Consider the following 18465-nt stretch of genomic DNA (forward strand, 5'->3'; position numbering starts at 1 on the left):
ATGTCCCCCCGCCCTCTCTCTCCCCGGGCAAATAAGTAATGAATGTGGGAGCATATTATTCTGTAACCTGGTTTATCTTTCAGTTTTAATGTTAACATCTTTGCATGTCAGTATAGATCTACTTAATTACCTTTAAAGCTTGCCATGGTCTTCCATTTTATGGGTACGTTATAATTTAACCAGTTCAATGGGATAACTTTTCATCTAATTCTTTGCTATTATAAATCACACTGCTTATACTTATATCTTTGTGTAATTATCTATTTCCCTAGGGTAACTTCCTGGAAGTATAATGTGTGATTTATAGAGATATTACACCTTTTAAAGCTTTTTGATACATTTTGCCAAATTGCCATCCAGTGTGTTGTACCAATTTATTTTTCACCCACCAGACTTCTTTTTGAAGTCTTTACCTCTGGCAGGAGGGAAAAAATATTGTACCATTTTAACTTAATTATTATTTTGAAGCAGAATATCTTTTTTTAAAGGGTTTTTTTGCCTTATAATTTATAAATCAGGCATGTCTATACTTTAAACATATTACTTTTGCTGTGTTTATCTTTAAATGTGCTTTATATTTAAAGTTAGGCTTACCTAGTTAACTTTATTAAAAATTGAGGGTAAGAGAGTGGGCAGACCCAGTTTTCTTTTTTTTTTTTTAAAGATTTTATTTATTTATTTGAGACAGAATGAGAGAGAGAGAGAGAGCACATGAGAGGGGGGAGGGTCAGAGGGAGAAGCAGGCTCCCTGCCGAGCAGGGAGCCCGATGCGGGACTCGATCCAGGGACTCCAGGATCATGACCTGAGCCGAAGGCAGTCGCTTAACCAACTGAGCCACCCAGGCGCCCCAGACCCAGTTTTCTGAAAACCCCACAACCCCGTGCCTGCACCTGTGAGTAGCCATCTTGTCACCTTTCACTCCTACTCTGAAGCCACTTTTTGAGATCTGCTGATAGTTGGGCCTTGTTGGGTCCAGAGGAGGAGTGGGTGAAATGGCTATGAGCACATCAGGGACATGGTCTAGAAGCACTAATGGGTAAGTGAATATCTCCTTTTGTCTTCTAAAATTTTTTCACATCACTGCTTTGTGTCTCAGTGGTTGCCACTAATGATGGTAAAATAGTACAGTGATGGGTACTGTGGGAACATTGGGCTTAAGGCTAGAGCTTTAACACAAAACCTTCTGAGTTTTTGGAGGTCTTGATGTAGGCCATTTTTACTAGTGTTTGGCTTACTGATTTCTTAATTTCCCACTTTGCTGTGTTTTTTAATGGGAAAACAGGCAGTGGAAAGACTCCCAGCCTTAGTTCTAATTGGAGAAGTTATTATATGGATACTACACTTAAAAATTTGAAGTAGTTCCTATGTCCTCCCCCTGGGAGGAAAAGTGATATAGTTCTGATACTGTTACTAGTGAAGTGAGTGTGCGATGTGAACTTCGGAATACTGGTCACTACTTAAGTTGATCCTGTAACTTAAATTGTTTAATTTAAAAATATCTCTTGAAGATATTAATTAAAAATAAGGTTTGTTACCAGTCAGTTGTATGTGGAAGTCAGTGAGGCTTCTGGCAGAGGATTAATATGCCTGCCCCCCCGGCAGTAGCGACAACGCTTCTCAACTTGGAGCCTTGACCCTGAGAAGCTCTCTCAAGCCCCAGATTCTTTTCTCTGTGACTCCGCTCCACTGGGTATCCCCAAATTCCCACTGTGTGTGGCTCAGAAAGCCTCAAGAAAACAACTAAGAACTTCTGTGCTTCTTTTTTTTTTTTTTTTTTTTTTTTAAAGATTTTTTATTTATTTATTTGAGAGAGAGAGAATGAGAGAGAGCAAGCACATGAGAGGGGGGAGGGTCAGAGGGAGAAGCAGACTCCCTGCCGAGCAGGGAGCCCGATGCGGGACTCGATCCAGGGACTCCAGGATCATGACCTGAGCCGAAGGCAGTTGCCTAACCAACTGAGCCACCCAGGCGCCCAACTTCTGTGCTTCTTACCTGGACAGGGCAACAGCATGATCCACAGCAGCATGATTAGTGAGGCATGATCCACATCGTTTTCCAGTCAAGTGAGTGGCTGGTCATGAGGGGGCTAATTCTTTCACGTGCTTCTCTTCATGACCATGTATTTGTGAAACAGTTGGCTGCTCTTAGTAGTCTGTGCCCATGAAACTTAATATGATGCTCACTGGCCACCCAAGGGTAGCATCGGTGTCCCAGAACACCGTGTTCAACTGACTGAAATGTCTTAGACAATTGAGTCCATTAACAAAATCCTGAAGTCAGACCATGTGCAAGTCACCATCATAGACATTGGAGCAGGGAGGGAATAAAAACGTGTAAGCAGGACTTTTCCAAAGCCCTGTAATAAGTTAGGGAAATGAGAGGTAGAGATGAGAAGATCTGACCCTACAAGGCCGGGGGCTGAAACAGGGTAACAACTGCTATGGCATCAGAGGAGGAGAGCGGGGGAAGTGAGGGAAGGCTTTGTGGGTGTGGGGGCTCCGACGGTGGAGAGCAGTAGTGTGAGCACTCAGGGTTGCTTGAGGAGAGACAAAGATGTCAGGGCGAGAGAGTGAGGAGAGAGGATGGGGCAGTAGAGAATTGGAAGAGCCTTTATTTGGAATTTGAGATCTTAAGGTATGGAATCTGCACCTTCCACGAGGCCACACAACTAGCAAAATTGCACATGGGGGACTGGAGGCAAGGGGCCCTTTCTCCAGCACACATATATAGAGCCATCAGCCTAGGAACTCAGGAGGGATGCCTCTCACCTGTGAAGAAAAAGCAAAATAAGAGAGTAGGTGAACTTTTTAGACTTACAAAATGATTGCAGAAAGAGTTTCTTTCTTTTCTCCCAGCTTCCCCAAATGTTAACATTTTTCATAACCAGTCTAATGATCAGAATCAGGAAACTGACATTTATATGATAATATTAACTAATCCATGGGTCTTTCTCAGATTCATCAGTTGTTCTACTCATGGCCTTTTTCTCGCCCAGGATCCAGTTCAGGATGACACATTGCATTTATTTGTCACATCTCCTTAATTCTCCTTTAATCTGGAACAGTGTCCCAGTCTTCCATTGACTCCCATGACCTTGACACTTTTGAAGAGTACTGGCCAGTTGTTTTGTAGACTGTTCCTTAGTTTGGTTTGGCTGATGTTTCCTCATGATTCAATGCAGGTGATGCCTTTTTGGCAAGAAAATCACAGAAGTAATGCTGTACACTTGGCATGCCCAGAGGCCTGTGAGGTCAATGGTCCCGTTCCCATTCACTTACTTCTGTCACGTGGTTATGATGGTGTCTGCATGTGAAAGTACTATTTTTCCTTTTGTCATTAATAAGTCTCTTGAGGGGATTGGGCATCTTTTTTAAAAGTCCCCCAAGTGATTCTGGTTTGTGTCCAGGGTTGGGATGGAGGATGGCAGAAGTACATCAAGATGGATGGAGAAGTTGAGGGTGTTTTCATTATGAAGTCTTAATCTCAACATGGAAAGAGTGAAGCAAGATGTTCAGATAGGGAGCAGAGAGAGAGAGACACTGAAGTCTCTTGAGGAAAATGGAGCAATTTTGAAGCATCTGCTACTAGGCGTTACTGGTTGGAAATAATGCAGTTGGAAGAAATGTTTCTTACTGGATTGAAGGCTGTCGAACATCATGAATGTTAGCAGACTAAGTGTACACAGGTTTCCAGCACTTTCTCTACAGTGTTCAGAACCCTGGAAGCTGAAGTAGAGAAAGTTTCAGTGAAGGGCATCCAGCATTATTTAGGGGAACAAGAGATCCGTTGCTGTGGGCATGCACAGCACTGAAACGTGCAGTCTTAGTGGGACAGGTAACATGGTCATTAAGGAGCCCCATGGATGAGGTGATACGATGGTCTCAGCAGCTTGAAAGGGTATCGTGCTTGGAGAAGCAGTAAGTGTGACTCCCTTACTCAGTAGGTGTGAAGGGACAGACAGGGAGGTGCAATAAGGAGGATGTGGTCAGAGAGGCAGAGAACATGTTGACTTAATGCCAGCAGGCCAGAGATGGGGTACTAGGCAGGCTCCCAGATGTGAATGCCGATAAAGGGCGCCAAGCCAAACCTACACAAGAACAGACAAGTTTATTTGTTCTGTATGCTATCTTCATTCAGTAAACACTTGCCGCATCACCTTTTCTGGTGAAATACTTCTTAAGGTTTTCTGATCTTTTTTTTTTTTTTAATTTTATTTATTTACTTGAGAGAGAGAGTGAGGGAGATCACAAGCAGGGGGGAGGGAAAGAGGGAGAAGCAGACTCCCTGCTGAGCAGGGAGCCCAATGTGGGACTCCATCCCAGGACCCTGGGATCATGACCTGAGACGAAGGCAGACGCTTAACCGACTGAGCCACCCAGGTGCCCAAGGTTTTCTGATGATCTTTTAGGAAAATTTGGACATCTTTTTTTTTTTTTTTTAAGGTTTTGTTTAATCAACTTGTAATTATCCATATAATGGGGAACAGAAATCACACAAATAGTTGAAATATGCATAAAATTATAAGTCATCAGTTGAAATATGAACGTAATCTCTCTCATGTATCAGGACTGCTAATAAATAATAAGGTTGATGAGTTTTAGTTTTTTTATATCATGCTGCTGATTATCCTCTGTAGATGGCAACTAAGCTTGGATGTAAAAGTAAAATGTAAATTGTAAAACATACAGTTCTGAAGTAGAGTGAAAAGTGAAAGTATTCTTCCCTGTCCTCATAGGCAGACTATGCTCAGTTTGGGGTGTCTTCTTCCAGACTGTTCTCTGTGAGAACACAGGGATTTGTGTTCATTGCTCACTCCTGTAGCTCTGTCAGGTAGATTGCCTTTCTTGGATCACTATGTTTTTTAGGAATTCCTTGCCTTCATGGTGTGGTAACATCACATTTTCCTACATCCAGTTTTCATCTGGATTTTTTTTTATATGCTGGTGCTCAAGATTACCGATTTTCAACCATTCATCAAGCATGTATAGTGTACCTGCCAGCGCTGGGCCACTGATGGAGTAGAAGGGAACACATTAATTAGAAATCACAAGGAAAAGCAGAATTATATACAACTGTGAGAAAAGAAGCATGTGGTGGTGGTGAATTTAACGAGAAAAGACTCCTCTGAGGAAGTGATCGTTGAGCTGAGAGATGAAGGAAGAATGTGAGTTGGCCAAGAGGTGGGGGCAGGGCATGGGCCTAGGAGGCCACATATGCGGGGATCCTGAAAGGATACCAGTGTGACCAGAGGAGTGGCATAGAGATGGTGGGGGAGGAACTGTAGTGCAGAGTAAGGTTAGACAGGGAGGGTCAGACCATGCAGGGTCTTAGGGGCCATGTTACAAAATTTTCTCCATCCCAGGAGCAATAGGTAATTGGAGCATTTTTGAAGCAGAAGTCATGACAATCGTATTTGTATTAAGAAAGGATCATTCTAGTTGTGATGTGGAGAATGGATTATAGGGAATTCAAGGAAATCAGTCAGTGGGCTACTTAGAGTGGTCTAGGCAAGAATTGTGTGGACTCTGATTGCGGACTCTGATGGGGGGGGATGGGGGGGATGGGGATAAATGGATGGATTTGGGAGACATGGTGATGAATTAGATATTGGGGTGGGGTGAGAAAGAGGGAAGGGTTGAGGATGGCTTCTGAGTTTCCAACATGCATAAGAACATCAGTAGTGGTATCATTCCCTGAAATAGAGAACAAGGGAAGAATATCAGGCATTAGGGCAAGATCATGAGTTCTGTTTTCAGTTGCATTAGGTTTGAGGTACCTTGAGACATTCAAGTGGAGACATTTCAGATAGGCTGCTGAATGTACTAATAAGAGAACTGGATTAGAGATAGGAATCTGTGAGGTATCTGCATTGAGGTGTTAATTAAAGCTGTGGGTGTGGATGACATCACTTTGGGAGAGATGATAGAATGAGAAGAATAGGCCTTGTACCCTGCCTTGAGGAATTCCCAATATTTAAATGGCCGTGTCAAGAGGGATGAGCCAAGAAGGAGGCCAAAGGAGCAACCAAGGAGACAGGCAGGAAAAATTAGGGTGGTGGTGAGTCACAGAGGACAAGGGAGGAGCAGTTTTAAAAGAAGGGTGTAATCAACACCTTCAGATGCTGCCAAGAGCTAACATGTACTAAAGACAGAGAATTGTATTTCCTGGCAGGCAGGTCTTTGGTGACTGGCTAAAAGCTGTAAAGTGCTAGGTGGAGAAGCCCCATGGGATTGGGCTGGGAGGGACCAGGAAGGAGATGTGGACTATAGCACACACAGGTGGATGCTTTTTAGAGGTTTGTTTACAGGTGGGCAGTAGCCGGGAGGGGGCTATGGCGTTAGCCAAGGGAGAGCTTATTTGATTTTGTTAATGGGAGTCTTGATCATATTTAAAACTGATTGGAAGGAAAAATCAAGTGAGAGGGAGTTGGCTGTATGATAGAAGGAGGTGAGAAAACAGACGAGTGAGTTCCTCAGAAATCCAGAGGGTGAGTGGAATCCAGAAGCGTCCACATAAGCAGACGAGTACAGTGGTTAGCAGATATGGGAATGCCATGGATGTCCCCCCTCCAACCCATAATATAGGTGACAGTGTCTTCTGAGAGGGAAGAAGAGGGCTTTACATGTGGGTCCGGGTTGTCTTTCATCTGAGAAATACCGTAAGTTGCTTTCTATTTCCTTGCTTCTTCCTGTTGTTGTTGTTTTTAATATCTTTATTGAGATAACTCACAATTCACCCAAAGTGTACATTTCAGTGGTTTTTAGTTTATTCACAGATAATGTGCAACCATAACCACAGTCAATTTTGGAACATTTCATCACTTCAAAAAGAAACCTCATACCTTTTAGCTATCACCCCCCTCCCTTCTTATTCATCTTTTGCTGTCAGAGAGAGCATAGAGTATGGTCTGAATTCAAATCTAAAATCATACCATGATTTCAAAGAAGAGCATATGTAAGCTGAGGCATATGAAAGGTTGCCAAGAGCCTCAAAATGGTGATCTAGCCAGAGACACACAGGGGGCTGAGGCCTACTACTTAGGGTCACTAGTATAAAATCAACAGATAATAAACTCAGGAAATGCACTAAATGCCAGGCTCTTCCCTGTCAGAGAAAATCATCTTAAGAATAAAGATTAATAAAATGAAATTACAGAAGTAACACATGTAATTAGCTTTTAAGAGAGCATTTTCTCTTGATAAATGATTTTATCTACTGGCTCCCAAAAAGTACATTTTGGGGAACTTAAACTTGGTATATGGGATGATGAGCTGCTGTCAGAAATCTAAGGCATTCACAGAATAGGGCAGTAACAGCTGACCAGAGAAGGTAAAGATTCTGTGGACCACTGATACTGAAGAAGTTCTGCATAGGATTAGTAGGATGATCTTAAACATTTAGAAAAGAAAGTCGGAGTCAGTAAAAATCAGCATAGGCTTAGGAAAAAGGTCATACCAAATTAACTTAATTTCATTGTCTTATATTCAGGAAATGTGGAAGAAATAGTATCCAGCTGACCCTCGAACAACACGGGGGTAAGGGGGTCAAGGGGTGCCGACCCCCCACACAGTCAAAAATCCACATAAAACTTTTGACTCCCCCAGAATTTAACTACTAGTAGCCTACAGCTGACCGTAAGCCTTGCTGATAACATCGAGTTACCACATTTTGTACGTTATATGTATCGTATGCTGTATTCTTAAAGTCAGCTAGAGGAAAGAAAATGTCGTTAAGAGAATCATAAGGAAGAGCAAATACATTTCTAGTACTGTCCTGTAAAAAATGCGTGTATAAGCGGACTAGCACAGTTCAGACCCTTGTTGTTCAAGGGTCAAATGTTATTTTATCCAAGTATTTAACAAAAAGCCTTTTGAACATGATTTGGGAATAGGTTTATATGTAAGTGGCTGAGAGACCATGCCCAAAGATTATTAGTAGATGGTTAATGAAAAGAGCATGATGATTCAAAGGCATAATGGTAGGTTCCGTTCAGAATTATTTCCTTTTCGGTGTTTTGGTTAATGATTGAGGCAGTGGGAGGTATACCTATCAGATTTGCAGATAATGCAGATATGAGAGTGATAGCTGGTATGTTGGATGTCCTTCAGAATCCAGAAATAGGTCCCCAGTGTTGAACGATGGGCTGTTAACGAGGTTCAATTAAATAGTGAGAAGAGGTAAGGCCTTCATTGCATGCAGTGTCACTCAAAGACCTGGCTTCAAGTGAATTATATGATTTAATTGCAAAAATTCTTAATGGTAGCCTCGGGCTACATTACCATTTGTGACATTTATGGGGAAGTCGTGGTCTAGTGTCTCTGCATCATTCCATCCTAGACGGGATTGCAACATTAGCCTTACCTTTCGTAAAAGAATAGTTGAAGAAGCTGAGAGGAGGTTTTCTGGAGAAGCCAAGAGATGGGCAGGCTGCTCCCTGACTCTGGGTGTGTTCCTCACGTGCACAGGCTTATCAGTACTCCGCTGAGGAAGCAGTGTGTCTTTGCACACCTCTCTCCTCTCTGGTACTCTGCCCTGCGGATTCCCAGCTCTGTCTCCTCAACTCCTGGAGACTCCCCCCTCCCTGCGCTGGGGCCTAGAAACCCTTCTCCAGGCAGGACCCTGGGGCAGTTGTGAGTTTCACTTCATTTCTTCCCCTTCTCGCAGGGGTCACTGTCCTGTGCTGGCTGAAGTTCAGTGTTTAAAATTTATTGTTTCGGGCGCCTGGGTGGCTCAGTCATTAAGCGTCTGCCTTCGGCTCAGGTCACGATCCCAGAGTCCTGGGATCGAGTCCCACATCGGGCTCCCTGCTCAGCGGGAAGCCTGCTTCTCCCTCTCCCACTCCCCCTGCTTGTGTTCCTGCTCTCGCTGTCTCTGTCTCTGTCAAATAAATAAATAAAATCTTTAAAAATAAATAAAAATAAATAAAATCTATTGTTTCATATAATTTCTCCTCTTTTGTCATCTTTTTCATGGGGGAAGGTAAATCTGGCTCTTGTTCCTCTATCTTAGCCAGAAGTGGAGGCTCTCCGATGATTATTTATTGCTAACATTTTAGCTCAGCATTCAAAGCCACCTTCTGCTGTCATTCCCTTGTTCCCTCCACACCTTTCCTCAGACAGACTCTGTGCTTCTCCCCCTCCTTCTTCCCCACCTCATGCCATTCCTTTTCCTCAATCCCCCTTTCCCTCGTCCTTGCTCGTCCGTGGCTCTCCGTTCTTGGGGTCGGCTCAGGGGCCTCTTCCATGTCATTTCCCTCCCAGAGGAGGCAGACTTGAACCTTCTCTCCCTGTTCTGTTTCTACCATAATAACACTGCTTTCAGCATTCGAGCGCACGTGTTGTGAATCTGCTCGCCTTCCCCCTGGAACGCGTGTGTCAGTCCTCACATGTGCTTACGCACGCGTGCTCAGCTCCCGAGGGCCTCGACGGGGCTTGTCCACCTTTGTGTCTTGACGTCACTCTGTGGGTATATAATCGAGAGAGAATGTATGTAACAAATGGACGCATGTCATATGTTTTTTTAAAGGAGTTTTTCTCCTCTCCCCCAAAATCAGGCCACAGAAGAAGTTTCCAAAAATCTGGTTGCCATGAAAGAAATCCTATATGGCACAAACGAAAAAGAGCCACAGACCGAAGCAGTGGCGCAGCTCGCTCAAGAACTATATAACAGCGGGCTCCTGAGCACCCTGGTAGCTGATTTACAGCTCATTGACTTTGAGGTAAGAAATCAATCTTCAAAAACTTTTCAAAAACGGTACCTTCTTCATGGCCCTTTTCCTTGTGTTCTCTCCTCCGAAAGATCCTAAGATTCCTGTCAGGCTCTTGGCTCAGGGGTCGCTGACCTGCAAGCGTGCCCAGGCTGCCTGCCTAATGAGCAGAGCGGGGCAGGAGCTCAGGGCCGCCTCAGGCCGCGGCCAGGTCGCCTCCTCTTTCACCACACTGCGTATGAAGTTTCTTCGGTATTCGTTGTGCCCTTTTGTTTACATTATATTTAATAAGTAGCTGCCCTTTTACATAATTCACTGGCCTTGGATTCTCAAGGAGTCAACAATCTAAAGAAGACCATAGAACATTAGAGGTAGGGAGATCTTAGGGGATATCCAGTTGTGTTTTGGTTTGTTTTTTTGTTTTTTGTTTTTCTAACCTGCTAAGAACTCATTACAGTGAAGATCATATGTTCTGTTTGTTTGGCACTGCTTTTAGATGTTTAAATTAGGCTAACAGTTAAATAGCAGGAGACCTTATAAGCAGTTTTGAATTTCTGGCTTCCCTTGAAAATTTTGACGCTGTCAACATGGAGCCTGTAGGCCTACATGGCCCCTCAGCTGGAACAGAGCACCTACCACCCCATGGCACACTGGGGCGTGCTGCAGACAGCAGCTTGCTTTTCTGTCCCAGGGCCTGCTTTACCCAGCTGTGTCTCCTGCCTGGCCCTGGTAGGCATTTGATATTATTGCCCAAGCTTATACAGCTGAATCGTGCCATGTTAGATATTTAGTGAATTTAACAGTGAGAATAATGGTCCTTGATACCAGTCTGAAAGGAAGTCTGAGAAGTATATATGATAATGAAGGGCCCTGGCATGGTTATGAGCAGGTTCCTCTGAGTCTTTGTCATGGGTGTGCTTTGTTTTAAGCCCAGCGTTTATCGTCCTGAGTGATCAATTAGATGTCTGTGCAGGTGCTTGAAAAATCAGAGGAGAGAATGGCAGACGGATAATCAGACTCAGTGTTGGAGAGCGATGGGAGGGTGTGGTTCATAGGTTAACTTGAATATAATATTGATGATAAAGGATAATAAAAATTTACTTCTATCCTGTAGAACAGATAAAAATGATATTTCCATTTATATAGATGATTTCATGTATTTTTAATAGCGTATCAGATTCCACCAACAGCAATTTCTCTTTCCTCTGTGAAGTTGGGAATGCGCTGGAACATCCAGTTCCTTCTGCTTTGTCCACCCATCTCATTCCCCGACCCGGACACTGACTTTAATATTCATTTGAGACTTAAATTTAAGAGCAGTGTGTGCCACTGAAATGTGTTCTTAGAGATTGCCATTGCTACTCCGGACCTAGCACAGGCCCCGGGATCTCAGGCGCTGGAAAGTAGCATTTCACTCACTCTCCTGCAGGCTTGTCAGCCTCACACCAGGTGGCCATTCTGAAAAATCTCATGGGTTTGTTTTCCATTTGTTAATTTCTTGTGCAGTTTTCTGATTATAAGGTTCGCTGTATAGCAGTAAAGTCCTTCTGTTTTGTTTAGTAAAGTACAGTTGTATAATTCTGACCTCTGAACTGCTACATCATGTGGTACTTAGAGCCTTCATTATTAATCTATATGAAATCTCTCTGAAGTAGACCTAGCTTAATAGGGGGATATGTCTATTTGCCATGAAAGCTCAGCTGCTTACAGGATTCTTTTAGTTTTATTATACTAGCAGAATGCAGCTTATGCAGCTTCTCTTCCTTCCATCACTATAAAAGGAAATTATATATATTGTTTACAACACGAGCATTTTATTTGAGGCTGCTTGTTCCATATGGGCAGGAATCGGATCCCTGAACATTGTAAGCATGTAGCAAGGTTTTATTTTTCATATCTGAGTCCACATGATTCTAAGGGTTAGAAATGGTTGAAATTATATGTAGTAAGATTTCACTTTGTGAACATACTACTCATATTAAAAATAGTATAATATTAAAACTTAGAATTTGGAATTATAAATAAGAAAATTTAATATCTGTGAACATTTTAAAGTCAGATATTCAGTCATAATTACAAATATGCAATGCCTTAATTTGAGTTTACTTGGGAGGGTGGATGGGCTTTTTGGTGATTAGTCGGGTAAACATTTTAATGATTGTATTCCTAATAGGGCAAAAAAGACGTGGCTCAAATTTTCAACAATATTCTCAGAAGACAAATTGGTACAAGAACTCCTACTGTTGAATACATCTGCACTCAACAGAATATTTTGTTCATGTTATTGAAAGGGTATGTACAATGTAACAAAATTTATATTCTCAGTTGAAAAATAAAAAGGAAAGATGGTCTTGGGCAAAGACAGAATGGCAAATGTGGGAAAGTATTTTCTCTATAGTTCAGTCAGCTAATTTTTCCAAACATCTTAAACACATTTCCCTCCTTAAAATTCGGCCAGGGAGGTAAATTGAATTTGAAAATACCCATATGGGAGTTTAAAAGTGGGTGAATCGTGAGCCCTTAAATTCTCAAATCCTATACAACTGAAGGAAAAAAAGTCTTCTGTGGTCTTACTTCTAGTCTCCAGATTTTAAAAGTCTATATGAACTGTCAGTTAAATGCTTTGTTTAAAGACGTCTTCTTTGGACAGATATGCACACTGTGAGGCAGTAGAAGCTGCCTAGGAAGTGGAGCTGGGGTGCTGTATAGCTTACCTGTGTTCCATCAACAGAGAACATGTTTATGAAGTCCGCCCTCTGCTTTTTACCTGTGTGTGTCTGCTCGCTCACCCACTTAGTGCATCTTCCTGGAGTTAACAGCTGGACTAATAAGCAGGCATTTATGGTAGTTTGTTAGTATTGAAAAACAAACCAAAACCAAAAAAGCCTAAAAACTTGAAAACAAATCCTCTTCTCCCTCAATAGTGAGCCTCCCTGATTGGCAAGGTCACCCCCTGTTGTTTCACACAGGACTTGTTTGCCAGCTCTGGGTCTGGTGTGCATCTGTTTGTCCCAGCATTGGGTGCTGTTCTATTAAATTGGCGGACAAGCTTTTTACTGGCATGACTGTGAATCAGCTTGCTCTCCTACCCCTCGCTTTATAGCTTGCCTCCCTCTGATTCATATCTCTGCGGTTTAACACTTCCCCCAAGTTCAAACTTGTTTAGACAAAGCATGAGTCAGTGCATGTGTTTGATGCCAGCATTCTATTTCCTTCTTTCTATTTCTAAATATCTATGTTGCTTCTTCAGATGTTGCCATACAGAACTTTTGGCATCTAATTTTTTGTTGTTACCAATCCAGAGTTGCGTGTGTAAACATGTAGTGAGTAGTTTGAAATTTTGGTGTTCTTAGAGCACCTTCCAGATGCCTTTGTGTATTTTTAAACAGAGTATTTCCTTTTCCATAGAAAGCAGTGGTTCTTAAAATCCGTCAATTAGTTTGCCTACATTTTCGCTTGAAAGTAGCCAGAGGTATGATATAAACATTGTTAAAATCATGTGAATTCAGAATTTTAAGGTACAATTTAAAGAAAAATTGAGAGCTCTCACATGAGCGGGCCAGAGCAGAAAACTCAGTGAGGGAAGAGAGGAGGAGAAATGAAAATGCAGCTGGTGTTGGTCTCCCCATCCTTTTTTAGCCCTTAGAGTGGAAAGTGTGCAGAAAGCTGGAGGGAAGAAAATAACCAGCCTTTTCCTACCCCTTCCCCAGCTCTGACCGTCACTAACCTTCTGTCACTCCTACTTCATTGCCCTTGCCTCCTCTTTTCCCTCCTCACACACAACAGTCCTTTAGTATGCATGCCTAGGATTTTATACATAATACATCCGAGGATTTGTTTTTTACTATAGTCACGATAACCATTTACAAACCCAATGTTATCTTATACTCAGTGTTCAGATGCCCCAGACTTTCACACACAGAATGCCATTTTTCAGTTAGTTTGTTTAAATCCAGTTCCAAGCAAGGTCCACAAACTGAATTTGGTTCATATGACTCTTATGCCTTCTTTTTTCTTTGTTGAAGCAACTGGGTCATTTGTTCTATAGAAAAATCCCATATTTTGGATTTTGCATCCCTGTGGTTTCATTTAGTGTGTTCTTTTGTCTTCTGTTCTTTTAAATTGGTGAGCAAGTCTTTATGAACTCCAGCCGGCGGGGCGGGGGGGGGGTTGGATTTAAAACATATTTGATGTGTTTCAGTCCATTGCAGTCATTATGTCCAGATTTTTATATCCACATTGTGTCATCATTGGGCCATTGGGAAGCTCCTTCAGGTTGGTGCCCATGTCCTTATGGCAAGACCCCATTAGTCTTTGATAGCTTCCTTGCTTTCTGGCACAAGATGTCCCTTGCTCATTTTGTACGGGTTCCTACCCCAGACTTGGAAACAGCCATTTCTTCAAGGAGCCTTGTGAACTACCTTTTAAGATTTCTGTGCCTTAGTTCGTGAGTTTAGACTGCTCGCGTACAGCATGACCACCTGCATAGGCTGGAAGTCCTTTGTTGTTAGACGTCGGGGGACTTACGCTGCTGGCGTCCGTGTGCATTTGAACATAATCTTGTTGCTAGTGCTTGACTGCATCTGGAGGGAGTAGTTTCTTCCTCCGGTGACTTGAATGTTAATGTGTTTTCCCCTCTAGTGCTGACAGGTTGTGCAGCATAACTGCTTGCCCTGCACTCAGTGGTTTATGGCTTAATCATTTAAGACAAGCTTGACAAACCACCATCAAAACCTGCCCAACTTGTTGTACCAAACTGTCTTACTCTTGTCTTTCTAGTCTCCTGCTTATTAAATTAAGACCAGTGGTGAATGGTACGATCAGCCATTTTGTGAGCAGACATTTTCATGACCAGAGCGTCAGTCAGCATTCTAGTTGCTGGGCCACACATGATACAGAGGCAGTCATTTGGATCTTCTTGAGGCTCTGTGATGAACCCGTGCACGACAGAGGGACACCACTGCTAGAGAATGATTAGTACTGTAGGATTTCAGGGGATAAAATGTTTAGTCAATGAGGCAAGGGTTGATAAAAGAGGCGAGACTAATGATTGGAGTTCCAGAGGGTTTGGAGTTTGCATAGTTAGAAAAAAAGAGAGTGGGTCCAGGGACAGGAATGGACATAGTGATGGGCAGCAATAAGGAGATAATCAGAGTGAGTGCTGGATGGCCGAGTGGAAGATGACGTTGTACGGTAGGAACAGATCTCATGAGGAGAAGCCTGGACATTAAGCCCAGAAGTTTGTCTTTATTTGATTGGCAAGTAGAAATCATTTTGAACTCCTAAGCTAGAAATGCTGTTGATACCCTTGTGTGTTGGGTAAAATGGTTAAGACACAGCTTAAACAAAGATGCTGGTTAGGGAGCTCTTGCCTTTCTCTAGGTGTGAGTTAATGCTGCAACAGTGGGGATGGATGAAAGGAAATGAAACTAAAATATTTCAGAGAAATCTTAAAAAGGATGGGTGGTGGTGACACCGAAGATGGGAAGGTTTGGATGTGCTGAAAGGGGGAAAGTGTGAACTGTTCTGTCCAGTGTAGTACCTACTAAACACACGCCATCATTTTGTTTTAAATCAATTTAAATTAAGTAACATTTAGAATTCAATCCCTCAGTCATGCTAGCCAAATTTCAAGTGCTCAGTAGCCACGTGTGGCTAGTAGTAACTACCACAGTGGACAGCACAGGTATAGAACACTTACATTATCAGATGAGAAAGTTCTGGAAGACCTGTTTTAGACCCAGGTATCTGAAACAAAATCGTGGCGCCAAATTATAGAAATGAGGAAGCAGGGGAGGGTGACTGTTTTGCGGAGGAAGATGAGATTTGAATTTAGATATATAGTGCTTGTGGTAGACCTTTAACTGAAGTTGTCCAGAGGCAACAGAAAATGCCTAACTAGAGTTCAGGAGCAGACCTGGGTAAGGGAACTGTGGAGTCATGGTGGGAGCCGTGAAATTGTGCGGGCGATCACTAGCAGGCCAGCGGCCACGGAGGAACACCCTCAGCCAGGCAGGAAATAGGAACAGTCCTCGCGAGGGGTAAAAAGGAGAACTGAGAGAGCTTTTTCTTTTCCTTTTTCAGAGACAGAGATGCAAAGGTTGGCACTGTTGGGACGCTAAGGAGTAGAATTTATGTTGTGAGAGAAGTTTCTTTTAGCCAGGAAGAGGTCTTTTGCAAGTAGAATGTTGGGAAATGCAACGAATGCGGGAGGGTTGAGGAGCCGGTAGGTGGGAAAGACACAGAGCCGGTGCATGCAGCCCTAGAGGCGGTGGAGGGGCCAAGGCCAGTCCCCGAGGATCGGCAGCCGGCAGAAGGGGAGGGCAGCGCGGCTGAGAGGAAGATGGGGCTCCTTTCTGACCGAGGTGAGACACAGCCGTGTGTGCATGACTGATGCCGGGGCGTCCCCGGCACCCACTGCGAGAGTCCGAGAATCCTCCAGGCTCTCCTGACAAGCGCTCTGTGACCTCCTCAGGATCAGGCTTTTTAACTTTGTAGGGTTCATGTTGCCAGGAGTCTTGAAGGTTCTATTTTGAGTATTGAATTGAAACAATGAAGTATAAATGCTGTATATTCGATAGCCCTGTTTAGATACTATGAATTTGGGAAACGATTTTGTTTCATAATGGTTTTTGATTCAGCTTTTGGTTTTTCTGAAGTCTTGAGAGCACCACACGTAAATCTAGCCCCTTTTTGGAAGTCAGACCCTAAATACTTCTCCTCAAATCTTTTAGCTTAAATTATGAACGTTTATTTATTGTTATTTTTCTTTGGTTTGAAGCAGTTATCCCCAGCTAATATGTGTGCGCCCTCTAGAGTAAGTTAACCTGAGCACAGACCCTCCTCTGAGAGGGATGCCTTTTGTAACCTTCTCTGGTCAATTAGGACACATCTGAAACTTCCTATTCTAAAAATTTGAACTGTTCAGTGTTAGAGGAGTTTTAAAACAGCAATCATGGTTTGTTTTTCTTTTTGCAGGTATGAATCTCCAGAAATAGCTCTAAATTGTGGAATAATGTTGAGAGAATGCATCAGACATGAACCACTTGCAAAAATCATTTTGTGGTCAGAACAATTTTACGATTTCTTCAGATATGTCGAAATGTCAACATTTGACATAGCTTCAGATGCATTTGCCACATTCAAGGTAACATAAAACTATAGAATTCTAAATACACTTGTAGGTCTGATTAACTGGTTTGCTGTTTTTTTCCTGAACCTCTAAGCTCCAAGTCTATACACGGCTGCCCTCTAGCGGGAGGAGAGAAGATATGTTTTATGTGTGTCCGTGTGACTTAGGTGTATGCAAGAGAGTCACAGCTTAAAAAGGGTGGAAGAGTTAGATTGTAAGCTCTATCTAAAAGTGTGGGCAGTGTGGGCAAAAGCACACTTTTCTGTTAAATTACCCATTAGGTGTGGTGTATTGTTATACGTACATCTAGCAAACAGGTTTTTCTCCTGTGTTGGAACATACTACAGCAGTTTCTTTGGTTAAACACTGGACAAAGTAGTTGTCTTCTATTCAGGGCCATGCTAATTTGGAATAGGCATGTCTTTAAATACTAGAACCACAATCAGGACAGAGATTTCCACATTGTGGACAGGCCCAAGGGAACGATAGACTTAGCTCTCCTACCTCATGCTCGTGCCAAAGCTTATTTATCAAATGCTTGGGGGAAAGGGAGCAGAATCACCTGCACTGTCCAAATTGTTATGTAGCCGCCCTTCCCTGTATACCTCATCTCCCTGTTGTGTATTTGTATAAACTAAATACACACATGATACGATACCATTGTACAACGTGCACATTTTTGTTTTGCATTGCAAGGTTCCATGCCGTTTCCAGTATATAAAGCGGTAATATTTATATTAGTGTTCTTCACAATGAAAGTAAGCTTTTAGATGTTACATTCCCTTATATAAAATGTCTGACCTCATAAGTGAATATTTACTGCTACTTTAATGTACTAACCTGCGGACTACTTTGCTTAGAAACCATGAACACTGTTTTAGTGAGAAGCAGCCACTTTTCTCATGAGGGTTCAGTATTATGACGATAAAGAGCCCTTGAGATAATGAGCACACGCCTAGGTCTCTGGGTAAAATATGTCCCTCACAGTGAATGAACACCCTTAAAACAGGATGAAAACCTGGGGACCTGGCCATTAGGGTTTCACATGAAACGAGAATGAGGTAATAGTGTGAGAGGTGCGCAAGGATTTATTTTCCTGAAACCATTATTAAAGAGGATATCAGAAGCCTTAGGTAAGATCTCAGATATTTTTATGTCAACGTACAAAGCAAAATGGATTGAATTTGGGGTTATAACAGAGCAACAAATGTGATGTCTTTTGTGTCACTGCATTTTGGGGGTAGGACTCCTACTTGGGATATAGTGGAAGGGGATGCCCCGTTGTAAAGCAGCAGGCCTGTTACGGAGAGAGACCCTGTGTGGAAAGCAAGGCACGAGCTGAGGGCGCTCACTGTGGGCGAGGCGGCGGCGGCGGCGGTGTGCGGTGTGCGAGCGCCATCGGACCGCCTGCCCCAGCGGGCCCGCGGGTGACAGAGACGGGTCAGCACCGCCGGAAACGCGATTCGCGGTATCTGACAGTCCTGATTGGCCTCGCCGATAGTTTCAGTATCAGCCCTCAGTCAGGGCTGCTGCTTTGACTGACATTCTCACCAAGGAGAAAGCAGTGGCGGTGGAATCACTGTGGGTAAAGCAACCCCGGCAGGTCGCGTTAGCCAGAGGGGGAGA

The 18465-nt window shown here is 43.0% G+C and overlaps 1 protein-coding gene across 3 annotated transcripts in view; it reads left to right on the top strand.

Annotated features, from left to right (window-relative positions):
- Nucleotides 1–18465, top strand: part of CAB39 (calcium binding protein 39) — an 85456-nt gene that overhangs the window by 51053 nt on the left and 15938 nt on the right. For all 3 annotated transcript variants that reach the window (XM_078071447.1, XM_078071448.1, XM_036110145.2), the window contains 3 exons: nt 9555–9719; nt 11881–11999; nt 16686–16854. In XM_078071447.1, the coding sequence (XP_077927573.1) occupies nt 9555–9719; nt 11881–11999; nt 16686–16854 (453 nt within the window). The remainder of the gene's footprint in view (nt 1–9554; nt 9720–11880; nt 12000–16685; nt 16855–18465) is intronic.

The sequence above is a fragment of the Halichoerus grypus genome, chromosome 4 (assembly GCF_964656455.1).
Source record: "Halichoerus grypus chromosome 4, mHalGry1.hap1.1, whole genome shotgun sequence".
Lineage (NCBI taxonomy): Eukaryota > Metazoa > Chordata > Mammalia > Carnivora > Phocidae > Halichoerus > Halichoerus grypus.